The 17,713-nt window shown below is 42.8% G+C and overlaps 1 protein-coding gene across 1 annotated transcript in view; it reads left to right on the top strand.

Annotated features, from left to right (window-relative positions):
* The window catches only part of LOC139386570 (NT-3 growth factor receptor-like), a 287,619-nt gene that overhangs the window by 54,818 nt on the left and 215,088 nt on the right, over positions 1-17,713 (top strand). Inside the window, exons 2-3 of the mRNA XM_071132265.1 lie at positions 405-479; positions 3,268-3,339. Coding sequence (XP_070988366.1) covers positions 405-479; positions 3,268-3,339 — 147 coding nt within the window. The remainder of the gene's footprint in view (positions 1-404; positions 480-3,267; positions 3,340-17,713) is intronic.

Raw genomic sequence — 17,713 nt, 5'->3', positions numbered from 1 at the left:
CATGTGTAACTCTGTGTTGTTGTATGTGTCGAACTGCTTTGCTTTATCTTGGCCAGGTCGCAATTGTAAATGAGAACTTGTTCTCAACTTGCCTACCTGGTTAAATAAAGGTGAAATAAAAAAAATATATATATTTTTTTTTAAATAGCCGAATTTACTAGTTTGAAGGGGTGTCCACATAATTTTGTAAATATAGTATATTTACTAGACTATATTAGTATACTTTATTTACAGTATTGCCTTGAAGCTTCCTCAGATGGGACTGGAAGGATGAACTTTACAACTGAGATGAACTGTACATGCGACAAATACGAGAGATGCAGTACATAAATCCACAGAATAAACATATAGGTTAAAAGTAGATTTTTAAACTGACTGTCTTCTGTTCTTTCCCTGTGTTCCAGACACATTGAGAACTGGACTGGCCTGCAGACGCTGAAAGATGTGGACATGGAGCTGTACACTGGACTTCAGAGACTGTGAGTATAAACCTGGGAAGAGAGCAGGAACATAAACCATTTACATACTGATGGTGATCTGTGGTTGCTGCAGAGCCCAGAGTGAGCCCAGTGTTGATCTAGTTATGATAGCATACCATATGGATGTGAGACCATGGGCTGTTTCTTGGCCTGAAACATGCTATATGCAAGACATATTTAATGGTATGCAATGATCCTTATCTCACCACCCAGGAACATGGCACCAGGTCTGGTTGGCACACATACTCTATCAGCACTATTGACTACTAGCAGTTGCTTATGTTGCAGGCATGTTTATTTGAATGCACTGCAGCCAGCCTAAAACAACAGGGCCTCCCTACGGCCCGTTTACACTGATCAAATAACGCTGGAATAGCGGCCAGGAAATGTAATTAAGTCCCTAAACACCCTGGCCTAAGCTAAACACTACAATAAGTCTCTTTTCTTCCTCCCTGCTTTGCTGATTCCTTCCCCCCATGCATACTACCCACCGTCCTGGTCATCCTGGTCAGACATCCTGGTCAGACATCCTGGTCAGACATCCTGGTCCCTCTGAACCTGTGGGGAACACTTCCCTCTGGGAAGTCTCCCCCAGTTTCCCCCAGTCTCCTCCAGGCTCACCCAGTTTCCCCCAGTCTGCCTGAGCTTCCACCAGTGTCCCTCAGCCTCCCTCAAACTCCTTCAGCCTCCCCCAGTCTAAACACTGGTCCTATTAGGGGACACCCAAAGCAGTTGAACAAGGCTGATTAACAGCTCCTCTCATTAACATCAGGCTCACCTGGAGTGGGCTCTGGCTCCTCTGCTCCCTCCCTCCCTCCCTCCCTCGCTCTCCTCCAGCAGCAGCCAGGGCTAGATGATAGGGATGACTCACCAGGTAGTGTGCTGCACAGGCAGACCGGAGCAGGAGCTACTCTGGGCACACGCTGGGTCAGCAATACGGGCCTCAGAGCCTCAGCCAGCCCACCTCACTGATTAATATTTAAGTACAAGCCACAGGGGGACATGTGACACATACGCCTGTGTTGGCCTTGTTAAATCCTTCACTCCCAGGTCCTGATGTGTCTGACATTGACCACACTGTATTACCCACTGGGCTGCCCTTGTTTAAGCCAAATTCAATATGGGGGAATAAATGTCTTAACATGCCTATTTATGCTTACCAAACACCCAGTGTTACAGTTTCACATCACTGTTAGCCATACTGTATGATGCCATCAGGACTGTTCTGATGTAATCATTCTCTCTCAGATGGATTCTACTGAAAAGAGCAGACTGTTCAATGCAAATAAACAGCTTGCAGATGCCTAAAATAAAAAATGCATTCAATATACATAATTGATCTCAGCTAAGGAGAGAGAGAGAAGATGCAGGCTCTTGATGCTATTCTGACTATAATGATGCCCCGTGTGGAGGGAGAAGAGCAGGGGAGACAGGCTGGTAGATAAGATTAGATGGCTTTTAGAATTCTTCAATCTTCTTCAATCTGGTGACCCAAATGTCGCCAATTGCGGGCCTGGCAATGATCTGACTGGTTAGCTTGGCCGGTAGCGGACCTGGCAATGATCGGACTGGTTAGCTTGACCGGTAGCGGACCTGGCAATGATCTGAATGGTTAGCTTGTCCGGTAGTGGATCTGGCAATGATCTGACTGGTTAGCTTGTCTGGTAGCGGATCTGGCAATGATCTGACTGGTTAGCTTGGCCAGTAGCGGGCCTAGCAATGATCTAACTGGTTAGCTTGGCCAGTAGCGGGCCTAGCAATGATCTAACTGGTTAGCTTGTCCGGTAGCGGGCCTAGCAATGATCTGACTGGTTAGCTTGGCCAGTAGCGGGCCTAGCAATGATCTAACTGGTTAGCTTGTCCGGTAGCGGATCTGGCAATGATCTGAATGGTTAGCTTGACCGGTAGCGGACCTGGCAATGATCTGAATGGTTAGCTTGTCCGGTAGTGGATCTGGCAATGATCTGACTGGTTAGCTTGTCTGGTAGCGGATCTGGCAATGATCTGACTGGTTAGCTTGGCCAGTAGCGGGCCTAGCAATGATCTAACTGGTTAGCTTGGCCAGTAGCGGGCCTAGCAATGATCTAACTGGTTAGCTTGTCCGGTAGCGGGCCTAGCAATGATCTGACTGGTTAGCTTGGCCAGTAGCGGGCCTAGCAATGATCTAACTGGTTAGCTTGTCCGGTAGCGGATCTGGCAATGATCTGACTGGTTAGCTTGGCCGGTAGCGGGCCTAGCAATGATCTAACTGGTTAGCTTGTCCGGTAGCGGATCTGGCAATGATCTGACTGGTTAGCTTGGCCGGTTTAAAATTCAGTTAAGAGCCCAAAATATTCCCTCACACACTCCCAGTGCACTGCTTTCACAGCCCATGATTAACTGTAAATGATGCATTTATGAAGACCTGTCTTCGACCAATCAGCAGACAGTTGCTGTTTCTGTGAAGCTTGTGCGACCTGAGTGCCTACTTCTTAGTGTGGGTGTAGCCACGCTACACTGAAAAACCCTGGTTTCCATGGACACACTGGCAGGAATATGTCGGTGGTTATAATTGTGGAATAGCATTTTATTTTTCTTCATGCTTACTTTATCCGTAAACGTAGGAGGAAACATCTGTTAGTATCAACAATAGTAACCTTGAGTGAATCGTTTTTCCCCTTTATGCTAAACATCTCACCAATGTAAATTGACACGATCTCATGCCTGTGTATAATTATTTCCATATGTGTAACTTTCAGTAAACTGTTTACTTGCCTTACGTGTGAGTGTCACTGTGTGTCTCTTCCAGAACAATCATGAACGGCAACCTGCGAGGTATCCAGGCCAGAGCCTTCTCCCAGAACCCCCACCTGCGCTACATGTGAGTGGTGTTACTGTTACCTCATTCTCTCTCTCTCTAGGCTGACTGGTAAACACAAATGAGAACATACATCACATCTGCCTCATCTTTTTTACAATCATTTTTGGCAGACTGCATTGTTCACAGTTCACCGCCGTCTGACTGTGCACACTGACTGACTGATCTTCATTCAACAGTGACATATTCAGATTGACTATGTCACATATTTACCAAAGCAAGCAGAGTTTAGTTTAGCACAAGCTTGGGAGCATCGTGACAGAGCAGCCATTTCCACTGTAATCCTGATTGTTTATATGCCGGCATCCTGTTCCACAAGAGACCCACAAACCATTCTAGCTCTCCCTGTGACCCTGTCCCATCCCAGGCATACATTATCCTAACATACATAATTCACCCAGATCAACCTCCTCTTGAAGGAAATAAGCATGTTCCTTCTGCAGTGATATGCCAGTTCAGCTACAGTGCCTGGGTCTTCTTCCTGGTGCTTCACATACGGCTGAACACACACAGTTCCACCATGTTATGTTTGCTGTGTCTGTTCATAATGATTAGATTAGAGAGTTTAATAGGCACATGTACAGGGGTGCAGATGTAATTATATGGTACAGTGAAATTCTTAAGCTTCAAGCTCCAACAATTCAGCACAAAGTGAAATAAAAATACAAAAATATAATAAAAATAGATAATAATACAAATGTGAGTATATACATATTGACAACTGTACAATGGTAAATGTACATTGGGGTGGGGGCGCAGGTGGCTTACTAGTGGTGACTATTCAGCGCAGGGTAAACCCCCCCCCCCCCCTGGAGGTGGGAGAGGGAAATGTTCATCGGGGGAGTGGCGTGGGGGGATACCATCAACCATGTGTAGTTAACTAGTGATTATGATTGATTGATTGTTTTTTATAAGATAAGTTTAATGCTATCTAGCAACTTACCTTGGCTTCTACTGCATTCACATTGATATTTGATAGAGCAGTCTGACTGAGCGATGGTAGGCAGCAGCAGGCTCGTAATCATTCATTCAAACAGCACTTTCGTGCGTTTTGCCAGCAGCTCTTCGCAAGCACAGCGCTGTTTATGACTTCAAGCCTATCAACTCCCGAGATTAGGCTGGTGTAACCGATGTGAAATGGCTAGCTAGTTAGCGGGGTGCGCGCTAATAGCGTTTCAAACGTCACTCGCTCTGATACTTGGAGTGGTTGTTCCCCTTGCTCTGCATGGGTAACGCAGCTTCGAGGGTGCCCTTTGTCGATGTGTTCCTGGTTCGAGCCCTGGTAGGAGCCCAGGTAGGAGCGAGGAGAGGGACGGAAGCTATACTGTTACACTGGCAATACTAAAGTGCCTATAAGAACATCCAATAGTCAAAGGTATATGAAATACAAAATGGTATAGAGAGAAATAGTCCTATAAATACTATATTAACTACAACCTAAAACCTCTTACCTTGGAATATTGAAGTCTCACGTTAAAACGAACCACCAACTTTCATATGTTCTCATGTTCTGAGCAAGGAACTTAAACGTTAACTTTTTTACATGGCACATATTGCACTTACTTTCTTCCCCAACACTTTGTTTTTGCATTATTTAAACCAAATTGAACATGTTTCATTATTTATTTGAGGCTACATATATTTTTATTGATGTATTATATTAAGTTAAAAATAAGTGTTCATTCAGTATTGTTGTGATTGTCATTATTACAAATACATTTTAAAAATCGGGCGATTAATCGGTATCGGCTTTTTTTGGCCCTCCAATAATCGGAATCGGTATCGGCGTTGAAAACTCATAATCGGTCAACCTCTAGTCTCAACGTCCATTTATGAGGATGCCCAGCCTGGTTCCTCCTGAAGTCTACAATCAGCTCCTTTGTTTTTCTGATGTTGAGGGAGAAGCTGGAACCAAACCGTCAGGGTGCCTACCTCCTCCTTGTAGGCCGTCTCGTCGTTGTTGGTAATCAGCCCTACTATTGTCGTGTCATCAGCTAACGTGATTATGGCGTTGGAACTGTGTGAGGCCACGCAGTTGTGGGAAAGGGAAATACAACTGAATGTATTCAACTGAACTGTGCCTTTTGCATTTAACCTCTGAATCAGAGAGGTGCGGGGGGCTGCCATAATCGACATCCACGTCTTCGGCCCTGGGGAACAGTGGGTTAACTGCCTTGCTCTGGGGCAGAATGACAGATTTTTACCTTCTCAGCTCGGGGATTCGATCCAGCAATGTTTTAATTGCTGGCCCAATGCATGTATGCATGGAGTAAATCAAATCAAATCAAATGTATTCATTAAGCCCTTCTTACATCTGCTGATATCTCAAAGTGTTGTACAGAAACCTAGCCTATAACCCTAAACAGCAAGCAATGCAGGTGTAGAAGCACGGTGGATAGGATAAACTCCCTAGAAAGGCCAGAACCTAGGAAGAAACCCGTAGAGGAAACAGGCTATGGGGGTGGCCAGTCCTCTTCTGGCTGTGCCGAGTGGAGATTATAACAGAACATGGCCAAGATGTTCAAATGTTCAGAGATGACCAGCAGGGTCAAATAATAATAATCACATCGCCGATCATTCAGAGTATCTCTACCACTCCTGCTGTCTCTAGAGAAATGAAAACAGCAGGTCTGGGACAGGTAGCATGTCCGGTGAACAGGTCAGGGTTCCTTAGCCGCAGGCAGAACAGTTGAAGCTGGAGCAGCAGTCCGGCCAGGTGGTCTGGGGACTGGCAAGGAGTCATCAGGCCAGGTAGTCCTGAGGCATGGTCCTAGGGCTCAGGTCCTCCGAGAGAGAGAAAGAATTAGAGAGAGCATACTTAAATTCACACAGGACACCGGATAAGACAGGAGAAATACTCCAGATATAAAAGATTGACCCTAGCCCCCCGACACAAACTACTGGAGGCTGAGACAGGAGGGGTCGGGAGACACTGTGGCCCCGTCCGACGATACCCACGGACAGGGCCAAACAGGCAGGATATAACCCCACCCACTTTGCCAAAGCACAGCCCCCACACCACTAGAACTTCAACCACCAACTTACCATCCTGAGACAAGGTCGAGTATAGCCCACAGGGGGTGGGAAACCCAGACAGGAATATCACATCAGTGACTCAACCCACTCAAGTGACGCACCCCTCCTAGGGACGGCATGAAAGAGCACCAGTAAGCCAGTGACTCAGCCCCTGTAATAGAATCCCGGTGGAGAGAGGGGAACTTGCCAAGCACAGACAGCAAGGGTGGTTTGTTGCTCCAGTGCCTTTACGTTCACCTTCACACTCCTAGGCCCGACTACACTCAATCATAGGACCTACTGAAGTGATGAGTCTTCAATAAAGACTTAAAAGTTGAGACAGAGTCTGTGTCTCTTACATGGGTAGGGAGACCATTCCATAAAAATTGAGCTCTATAGGAGAAAGCCCTGCCTCCAGCTGTTTGCTTAGAAATTCTAGGGACAGTTAGGAGGCCTGCGTCTTGTGACCGTAGCATACGTGTAGGTATGTACGGCAGGACCAAATCAGAGAGATAGGTAGGAGCAAGCCCATGTAATGCTTTGTAGGTTAGCAGTAAAACCTTGAAATCAGCCCTTGCCTTTACAGGAAGCCAGTGTAGAGAGGCTAGCACTGGAGTAATGTGATCACATTTTTTTGTGCAGGCGTGTTTAGCACTAACAGAAGTTTATTTTGTGCTTTGTCTGGGTAGCCGGAAAGTAGAGCATTGCAGTAATCTAACCTAGAAGTGACAAAAGCATGGATTCATTTTTCTGCATCATTTTTGGACAGAACGTATTGGATCTTTGCAATGTTACATAGATGGAAAAAACTGTCCTTGAAACAGTCTTGATATGTTCGTCAAAAGAGAGATCAGGGTCCAGAGTAACGCCGAGGTCCTTCACAGTTTTATTTGAGACGACTGTACAACCTTCAAGATTAATTGTCAGAATCAACAGAAGATAATTTTGTTTCTTGGCACCTAGAACAAGCATCTCTGTTTTGTCCGAGTTTAAAGGTAGAACATTTGCAGCCATCCACTTCCTTATGTCTGAAACACAGGCTTCCAGCTAGGGCACTTTTGGGACTTTCATTGACATGTACAGCTGTGTGTCATCTGAATAGTAGTGAAAGTTAACATTATGTTTCCAAATGACATCACCAAGATGTAAAATATATAGTGAAAACAATAGTGGTCCTAAAACGAAACCTTGAGGAACACCAAAATGTACACTTGATTTGTCAGAGGACAAACAATCCACAGAGACAAACTGATATCTTTCCGACAGATACGATCTAAACCAGGCCAGAACTTGTCCGTGTAGACCAATTTGGGTTTCCAGTCTCTCCAAAAGAATGTTGTGATCGATGGTATTAAAAGCAGCACTAAGGTCTAGGAGCATGAGGACAGATGCAGAGCCTCAGTCTGACGCCATTAAAAGGTCATTTACCACCTTCACAAGTGCAGTCTCAGTGCTATGAGGCTATGGTGGGGTCTAAAACCAGACTGAAGCGTTTCATATACATTGTTTGTCTTCAGGAAGGCAGTGAGTTGCTGTGCAACAGTTTTTTTCAAAAACTTTGAGAGGAATGGGAGATTCTATATAGGCCGATAGCTTTTTATATTTTCTCGGTCAATGTTTGGCTTTTTCAAGAGAGACTTTATTACTGCCACTTTTAGTGAGTTTGGTACACATCCGATGGATAGAGAGCTGTATTTTATGTTCAACATAGGAGGGCCAAGCACAGGAAGCAGCTCTTTCAGTAGTTTAGTTGGAATAGGGTCCAGTATGCAGCTTGAAGGTTATAGTGATATAAATCTACAATGGAATGGTTCAAAAATAAACATATCCAGGTGTTAGAATGGCCAAGTCAAAGTCCAGACCTGAATCCAATCGAGAATCTGTGGAAAGAACTGAAAACTGTTCACAAATGCTCTCCATCCAACCTCACTGAGCTCGAGCTGTTTTGCAAGGAGGAATGGGAAAAAAATTCAGTCTCTCGATGTGCAAAACTGATAGAGACATACCCCAAGCGACTTACAGCTGTAATCACAGCAAAAGGTGGCGCTACAAATTATTAACTTAAGGGGGCTGAATAATTTTGCACGCCCAATTTTTCAGTTTTTGATTTGTTAAAAAAGTTTGAAATATCCAATAAATGTCGTTCCACTTCATGATTGTGTCCCACTTGTTGTTGATTCTTCACAAAAAAATACAGTTTTATATCTTTATGTTTGAAGCCTGAAATGTGGCAAAAGGTCGCAAAGTTCAAGGGGGCCGAATACTTTCGCAAGGCACTGTATATGAGGTTACAGCCTCAATCTCCTTGCCCTGACAGGTAGTAATAGGTGAAAGGTTCAGAGGTCTATTTCTTGCATTAGAAAACACCATTAGTTTAGTTTTGTCAGTATTGAGGATAAGCTTCAATTGACACAAGGTATGTTGAACAGTATAAAAGCTGTTTGCATGTTCTGGAAAGCTTTTGTAAGAGAGGAGGCATAACAGTAAATAACAGTATCATCAGCATAAAAATTAAGTTGTGCATTTTGGACGTTTTTGTCTAAATCATTTATATAAATAGTTAATAAGAGAGCACCAAGTACAGAGCCTTGGGGCACACCATTCAAGACAGACAATTTGACAAACATAGGCCCATCGAATTGAGTGCACTGAGTTTTATCAGACAGATAGTTAACAAACCATGCAACTGCATGCTCCAAAAGACCTACACTCGACAATCTCTGCCTTAGTATAGCATGATCAGCCGTATCAAAAACCTTAGAGAGATCAATAAAAAGTGAGACACAGTGCTGTTGTTTGTCAATGGCTTCAGTGATATCATTTAAAACTTTCATGGCTGCTGTAATTGTGCTATGCTTCTTCCTGAAGCCCGATTGGTACATTGATCAAATATAGTTAGTAAATAAAAACTCTTTCAGCTGTTCACTTACAAGGGTTTCAAGTATTTTCACCAGGGGTGACAGCTTTGAGATTGGCCTATAGGTATTTAGAATAGTTGGATGTCCCCTTTTAAAAGTGGTAGGACAATGCTGATTTTCAGATCTTTGGAATTTCATTACATTCCAGGGTTAGATTGAACAGAGATTTAAGTGGTTCAGCTATGAAATCAGCTTCCAGATTTAAAAAGATCAGGACCTGCAGGCTTTCTCTGATCTAAGGATTTCAAGGGCTTTATGTACCACCTGCACTGAGAATGGCAAAAAGCTAAAAGTTTGACCAGCTCTCACTGGTTCATCCACACAGGGTTGTACAGAGACAGAGGACACTGAATCAAACAGCCTACCAGATGATACAAAGTGCTTATTGAAACAATTCAGCATTTCAGTTTTGTCATATATAGCAACAGAGTCCTTCAAAACACATGACGGTAATTCATTAACATTACTGTTACCAGACATAGACTTAATAGCCTTCCAAAACGTTCTAGGGTCATTCAGGTTATCAGTGGTAACAGACATAAAATATTCAGACTTGGCCTTCCTGAGAAGAAAATAACACGCCTAAAAATAAGCCAATCAGCATCAGAACATTTGCTTTAGCTAGATTACGGTCGTGAATAATACAAGACAGCTCAGAAGAAAACCATGGATTATCCTGCCCTTTAACCCTGAACCTGCAGAATGGGGCATGTTTGTTTACTATTTGGGAAAAACCATCATGAAAGAATTTCCAGGCAGTTTCCACATCAGGGATAAGCTAGTCGGAAGACTTCCAGTTTGGTGTGGCGCCATTTCCCTTCCAATTTTCTGGAAGCTTGCTTCAGAGCATGGGTATTTTCTGTATGCCAGGGAGCTAGTTTCTTATGACAAATGTTTTTAGATTTTAGGGGTGCGACTGCATCTAGGGTATTACGCAAAGTTAAATTGAGTTCCTCAGTTAGGTAGTTAAAACCTCTTAAGTCTACCCCCTCCTTTTTCGAACATTCTGTTAAAAATCGCGCAACTTTTCAGCGTCCTGCTACTCATGCCAGGAATATAGAATATGCATATGATTAGTATGTGTGGATAGAAAACACTCTGAAGTTTCTAAAACTGGTTAAATCACGGCTGTGACTATAACAGATCGTGTGTTTCATCGAAAAGCGCAAGAAAAACTGCTCTCTGAAAGCTAAAAATAATTTCCATGCGTCACTTTCATGGGTTGTTAAAAGGGCACAAAATTAATTACCTGCATGCAATTCCTACAGATTCCACACGATGTCGCCATTGTCGTCATTTTCCAGGGACTTTTTTGTTGGTAAATCCAACTAACTGGATTCAATTTCTTCCGGTCTCAGCCAGGATGTTGTGAGGTGCACATTTTCAGCCATTGATTTGAAGACGAGGAGCTATTGAATACACATCGCCCTGTAATCATTTTGATAGATTATAAACGTTTACTAATACCTAAAGTTGGATTACAAAAGTATTTCGAAGTGTTTTGTGAAAGTTTATCGTCGACTTTTTTAATTTAAAAAAATGACGCTGCGTTTTAAAACGATGTTTTTTTCTGAATCACACAGCTTCCATAGAAAGCTATTTTGGGTATATATGGACCGATTTAAACGAAAAAAAGACCCAATAGTGATGTTTATGGGGCATATAGGAGTGCCAAGAAAGAAGCTCGTCAAAGGTAATGAATGTTTTATATTTTATTTCTGCGTTTTGTGTAGCGCCGGCTAAGCTAAATCTTTGTTTACGTCGCATTCAGGCATTTTGGGGTGTTGCATGCTATCAGATAATAGCTTCTCATGCTTTTGCCGAAAAGCATTTTAAAAATCTGACTTGTTGGCTAGGTTCACAACGAGTGTAGCTTTAATTCAACCCTGCATGTGCATTTTGATGAACGTTTGAGTTTTAACGAGTACATTTAGCATTTAGCGTAGCGCATTTGCATTTCCAGGTGTCTACTTGAGACATCTGCGTCTCAAGTAGGAGCAAGAAGTTAACTGATTTTTATACTCTGACATCCTTGGGTAGGCGGTGGGAGTCTGGAAAGGCATCTAGGAGTCTTTGGGTTGTCCGAGAATTCATAGCCTGACTTTTTATGATCCTTGGTTGGGGTCTGAGCAGATTATTAGTTGCGATTGCAAACGTAATAAAATGGTTGTCCGATAGTCTATGATTATGTGGAAAAACATTAACTTCTTTCGGATCATTGGGACGCTAGCGTCCCATCTCGTCAACATCCGGTGAAATTGCAGAGCGCGAAATTCAAAAACAAAAGTAGTAATATTAAACATTCATAAAAATACTAGTGTTATACACCATTCTTTAGCTTAGAATCTTGGTAATCGAACCGCTTTGTCCGATTTATAATAGGCTTTTCGGGCAAAAGAATAGCATTTGATCATCTGAGGACAGCGCATCACCCACTTCCTGCATTAACATGAATTCATAACCTGCACAAGTGTCACAAAACTCAAAGATAGCGATAAAATAAATCACTTACCTTTGAAGATCTTCATCTTTTTGCAATCCAAAAGGTCCCAGTTACACAATGAATGGTAATTTTGTTCGATAAAGTCCTTCTTTATATCCCCAAAAAGTCAGTTTAGTTGGCGCGCTTCATTCAATAATCCACCGGTTTCCCCTCGTTCAAAATGCATATACGAAATGAATCCCAAACGTTACCAATATACTTCATCCAAACAAGTCAAATAACGTTCCTAATCAATCCTCAGGTACCCTAATATGTAAATAAACGATAAAATTTAAGACAGAAAATAGTATGTTCTTTCCCAGAGATATATAACCAAGTGCGCACCCTCACCGGAGCACATTTTCCAAAAAAGCAGAGGCATAACGGAAGTCAGAAATAGCGATAAAATAAATCACTTACCTTTGAAGATCTTCATCTTTTTTGCAATCCAGGGTGTCCCAGTTACACAATGAATGGTTGTTTTGTTTGATAAAGTCCTTCTTTATATCCCAAAAATGTCAGTTTATTTGGCGTGTTTGATTCAGAAATACACCTGTTCCAACTCGCCCAACATGCCTACATGTTACCTGTACACTTCGTCCAAACAATTCAAACAACGTTTTTAACCCAACCTCAGGTACCCTAATATGTAAATAATCGATAAAATTGAAGACGGAGAAAAAGAACGAGGAGCGTGCAAAAAGAATAGAATCCTTCTGAGGAATACTTTGAAAGAATATGAATACTTCTTCATTTTTCAAAAATCAAGCATGAAACCATTTCTAAAGACTGTTGGCATCTAGTGGATGCCATAGGAACTGTAATTCAGGTCCTAATTATTAGACTTTCCCATAGAAAAGCATTGAAAAGTCCAATGACCTAAAAAAAAAAAAATCCTGGATGGATGTCCTCAGGATTTCGCCTGCCAAATTAGTTTGGTTATACTCACAGACATTATTTTAACAGTTTTAGAAGAGTGTTTTCTATCCAACAGTACCATGCATATGCATATCCTAGCTTCTGGGCCTGGGTAACAGGCAGTTTACTTTGGGCACCTCAGTCATGCAAACGTCCAAATACTGCTCCTAGCCTCACAAAGTTAAGATCCACAACATTTATTCCACAGGACAAAACTAGGTCCAGAGTATGACTGTGGCAGTGAGTAGGTTCGGAGACATGTTGGACAAAACCCGATGTCGATGATGGCTCCGGAAGCCTTTTGGAGTGGGTCTGTGGACTTTTCCAGGTGAATATTAAAGTCACCAAAAATGTGAGTATTATCTGCCATGACTACAAAGTCCGATAGTAATTCAGTGAACTCAGTGAAGAACGCTGTATATGACCCAGGAGGCCTGTAAACCGTAGCTATAAAAAGTGATTGAGTAGGCTGCATAGATTTCATGATTAGAAGCTCAAAAGACGAAAACAACGGGGTTTTTTTGTAAATTGAAATTTGCTATCATAAATGTTAGCAACACCTCTGCGGGACGCGTGGGGTATATGGTCACTAGTGTAACCAGGAGGTGAGGCCTCATTTTACACAGTAAATTCATCAGGCTTAAGCCATATTTCAGTCAGGCCAATCACATCAAGATTATGATCAGTGATTAGTTAATTGACAATAACTGCCTTTGAAGTGAGGGATCAAACATTAAGTAGCCCTATTTTGAGATGTGAGGTATGACAATCTCTTTCAATCATGGCAGGAATGGAGAAGGTCTTTATTCCAGTGAGATTGCTAAGGCGAACACCGCCATGTTTAGATTTGCCCAACCTAGGTTGAGGCACAGACAGTCTCAATGGGGATAGCTGAGCTGACTACACTGACTGTGCTAGCTAACAGCCTACTGCCTGGCCTGCGCCCTATCTCATTGTGGAGCTAGGGGAGTTAGAGCCCTGTCTATGTTTGTAGATAAGATGAGAGCACCCCTCCAGCTAGGATGGAGTCCGTCACTCCTCAACAGGCCAGGCTTGGTCCTGTACAGGAGGGGACTGAGGATGCACCCTTGTGGGGCTCCTGTGTTGAGGGTCAGTGTGGAGTAGGTGATGGTGCCTACCTTCACCACCTGGGGCCGGCCCGTCAAGAAGTCTAGGACCCAGTAGCATAGGAAGGTGTTCAGACCCAGGGCCATGAGCTTTGTGGTGAGCTTAGAGGGTAATATGGTATTGAAGCCCGAGCTGTAGTTGATGAACAGCAACCTCACATATGCATTCATTTTGGTCCAGGTGAGTGAGAGCAGTGGGCAATGCAATGGCGATTGCATCGTGGATCTGTCAGGGGCAGTAAGCAAATTGGAGAGGGCCGAGTGTGTCGGGGAGGGTGGAGGTGATGTGGTCTTTAACTAGCCTCTCGAAGCACTTCATGATGACGAATGTGTCACTTTCCCTTTCTTGGGCACAGGGATGGTAGTGGACATCTTGAATTAGGTGGAGATAGCGGCCTGAGCAAGAGAGATTGAAAATGTCTGAAAACACAACAGCCAGCTGCTTTGCACATGCTCTGAGGGCACGGCTTTGGATGCCGTCTGGCACAGCAGACTTACGAGGGTTAATATGTTTGAATGACTTACACACGTCCTCCATGGAGACCGTAAGTACTTAGCTGTTAGCGACATGGCTGGCTTTCTTTTTTGTAATCTGTGATCGTTAGGAGCCACTGCTTTATACGCCTTGTGTCCGACCCGCTGAATTGCTCCTCCACTTTGTCCCTATACATGTGTTTCGCCATCTTGATTGATCTATGTAGTTTGTATTTGTACTGTTTAACCATACTATTGACCCCGTTGACCTAATGTATGTACTGTATGTGGTTCGAAAGCAAGGCTGGGCCTTCAAGCAGATGCATTTATTCCATTGTATTCTTTAATATGAGCACACTCTTCACTGGCTGTGTACATATTCTGAATGAACCCAATTTCAAGTTGTTGATAAGTGCAGTGGTTTCTGTCAAGAGTGAGGGAATTAATGGTAGTTAGTGGACTGTATGCATGGGCAGACTGGCAGCAGAGTGTTGGTGATTTCCATAAGAAAGGTGACACTTTTTCTGTGTGACAGCTCTGTTATTAAAATGTTTTCCCAGAGTAAACAGTGAGGAAGAAATTTAATAGCAGTCTACTACCTCGACTCACCAGTATGTAATCTCAGCTGTCAATCACACACTACAGTATAGCAGTCCCAGATCTTTTGTCGTATTCATCACTGCTCGTGTATGTTTGTGTATACGTATGTACACTACCAATCAAACGTTTTAGAACACCTACTCATTCAGGGGTTTTTCTTTATTATTTATATTTCTACATTGTAGAATAATAGTGAAGACATCAAAACTATGAAATAACACATATGGAATCATGTAGTAACCAAAAAAGTGTTAAACAAATCAAAATATTTTTTATATTTGAGATTCTTTAAATAGCCACAATTTATCTTGCTGACAGCTTCTCTCAAACAGCATTCTCTCAAACAGTTTCATGAAGTAGTCACATGGAATGCATTTCAATTAACCGGTGTGCCTTCTTAAAAGTTAATTTGTGGAATTTCTTACCTTCTTAATTTCTTTCCAATCAGTTGTGTTGTGACAAAGGTAGGGGGGGGGGGGGGGGGGTATACAGAAGATAGTCTTATTTGGTAAAAGACCAAGTCCATATTATGGCAAGAACAGCTCAAATAAGCAAAGAGAAATGACAGTCCATCATTACTTTAAGACATGAAGGTCTGTCAATACGGAAATTTTAAGAAAGTTTCTATAAGTGCAGTCTCAAAAATCATCAAGCGCTATGATGAATCTGGCTCTCGTGAGGACCTCCACAGGAATGGAAGACCCAGAGTTACCTCTGCTGCAGAGGATAAGTTCATTAGAGTTACCAGCCTCAGAAGTTGCAGCCCAAATAAATGCTTCACAGAGTTCAAGTAACAGACACATCTCAACCTCAACTGATCAGAGGAGACTGTGTGAATCAGGCCTTCATGGTCGAATTGCTGCAAAGAAACCACTACTAAAGGACACCAATAAGAAGAAGAGACTTGCTAGGGCCAAGAAACACGAGAAACGGACATTAGACAGGTGGAAATTTGTCCTCTGGTCTGGAGTCCATCCCATCTGGTTTGGACTCCATCCCATCTTACACAGCCTCCAGGGTTATTTTACCAAGAAGGTGAGTGATGGAGTGCTGCAACAGATGACCTGGCCTCCACAATCCCCCGACCTCAACCAAATTGAGATGGTTTGGGATGAGTCGGACCGCAGAGTGAAGGAAAAGCGGCCAACAAGTGCTCAACATATGTGGGAACTCCTTCAATACTGTTGGAAAAGCATTCCAGGTGTAGCTGGTTGAGAGAATGCCAAGAGTGTGCAAAACTGTCATCAAGTCAAAGGGTGGCTATTTGAAGAATCTCAAATATAAAATATGTTTTGATTTGTTTAACACTTTTTTGGTTACTACATTATTCCATGTGTTATTTCATAGTTTTGATGCCTTCACTATTATTCTACAATGTAGAAAATAGTAAAAATAAAGAAAAACCCTTGAATGAGTAGGTGTTCTAAAATGTTTGACCGGTAGTGTACATGTTCATGTGAGTGGGTACACATGAAAGTTAATGTGTGGCAAAAAGCATGAATAAAAGTGTATGTGCGTATCTTTTCTTTTCTGTTACATGATTCAGAGAAGCTGGCCTTGACTAGAATGCATAACAGTTTCCTGTGCAGTGTAACTGTGAGAGACGGAGTGCTGCACTATACTACATAACCTCTTCATGTAATAATGGGATGTGATCTAGTCTAGCACTCTGGAATGGGAATTCTAAGCCCCAGCTTCCACTGTCTGCTGTTTCAAACAGAGCAGATGGACATGCTAATGGTGAATCATTATAAAGGCTGGTGATAGGTGAGGAAGACCAGACATACTGTACTGTATGCGTCCACCTCTGGAGGTGAAAAGCCTGGGTTACAGTTGGAGCATAGGTTCTAAAGAGAGTCATGTTGGCATCTTAGATCTATGCACCCTGTTATAGAGAGGCATACAGGAACAACAAGTGGAAAGCAGAATTGAGCATTGCTTTAGTGTTTTATTACAGCTCTCCTTGTGCTGAGTGAACAATGTTGTTCACCCTGCGCTGGGTTTTATGTAGAGAAATCCCCCAGATTTCCAGAGCAGTCATTCACATCACAGTCAGTTTGGGAGCAGGCTTCCTATACTTTATGTGCTAGGGCCCTGTGTTTTCTACCATCATGGAATTTAACCTTTCATTTAAAGCTTTTTCATCAAACTGTCCTCTTTTGTTTTATGTCAATTGGTCCAGCATCATCCTCAGGCAATTGCTTGAATTTTTGGTGTAATTCTAGTTTCTGAAAAGGCTTAAAATAAAGGTTAAAATCTAAGTCATGTGACATGATAGCCCAATACACAGGGCCCTATTTATGTCACTAGCGTTCCATCGAAATCAGCCCATACATCAGCTCAGTGCAGCAAGAGGAAGTGAAATAGCCAACTCCTGGCAGACTGAGAATGGCTGGATAAGAATGACACAGATATCTTGTCTTCGAGGTTTGATCAATTAAGCAATAAAGCCAGAGGAGGAGTTGCATCGTGCCTAATAACAGCCCTTAGACGTGTGGCCATATACCACAAATCAGGTGCCTTATTGCTATTATAAACTGGTTACCAACGTAATTAGAGCAGTAGAAATAAGTGCTTTGTCATACCCATGGGCTCCTGAGTTGCGCAGCGGTCTAAGGCACTGCATCTCAGTGCTAGAGGCGTCACTACAGACCTTGGCTCGATTCCAGGCTGTATCACAACCGGCCGTGATTGGGAGTCCCATAGGGCGGCGCCCAATAGGCCCAGCCTTGTCCCGGGAAAGGTTTTGCCAGGTTAGGCCGTCATTGTAAATAAGAATTTGTCCTTAACTTGCCTAGTTAAATAAAGGTTAAATAAATAAATATGGTTGTAATGGACTCCCA

Source organism: Oncorhynchus clarkii, chromosome 1 (genome assembly GCF_045791955.1).
Source record: "Oncorhynchus clarkii lewisi isolate Uvic-CL-2024 chromosome 1, UVic_Ocla_1.0, whole genome shotgun sequence".
Classification (NCBI taxonomy): Eukaryota; Metazoa; Chordata; class Actinopteri; order Salmoniformes; family Salmonidae; genus Oncorhynchus; species Oncorhynchus clarkii.
This window is presented reverse-complemented; position numbering and strand designations above follow the sequence as displayed.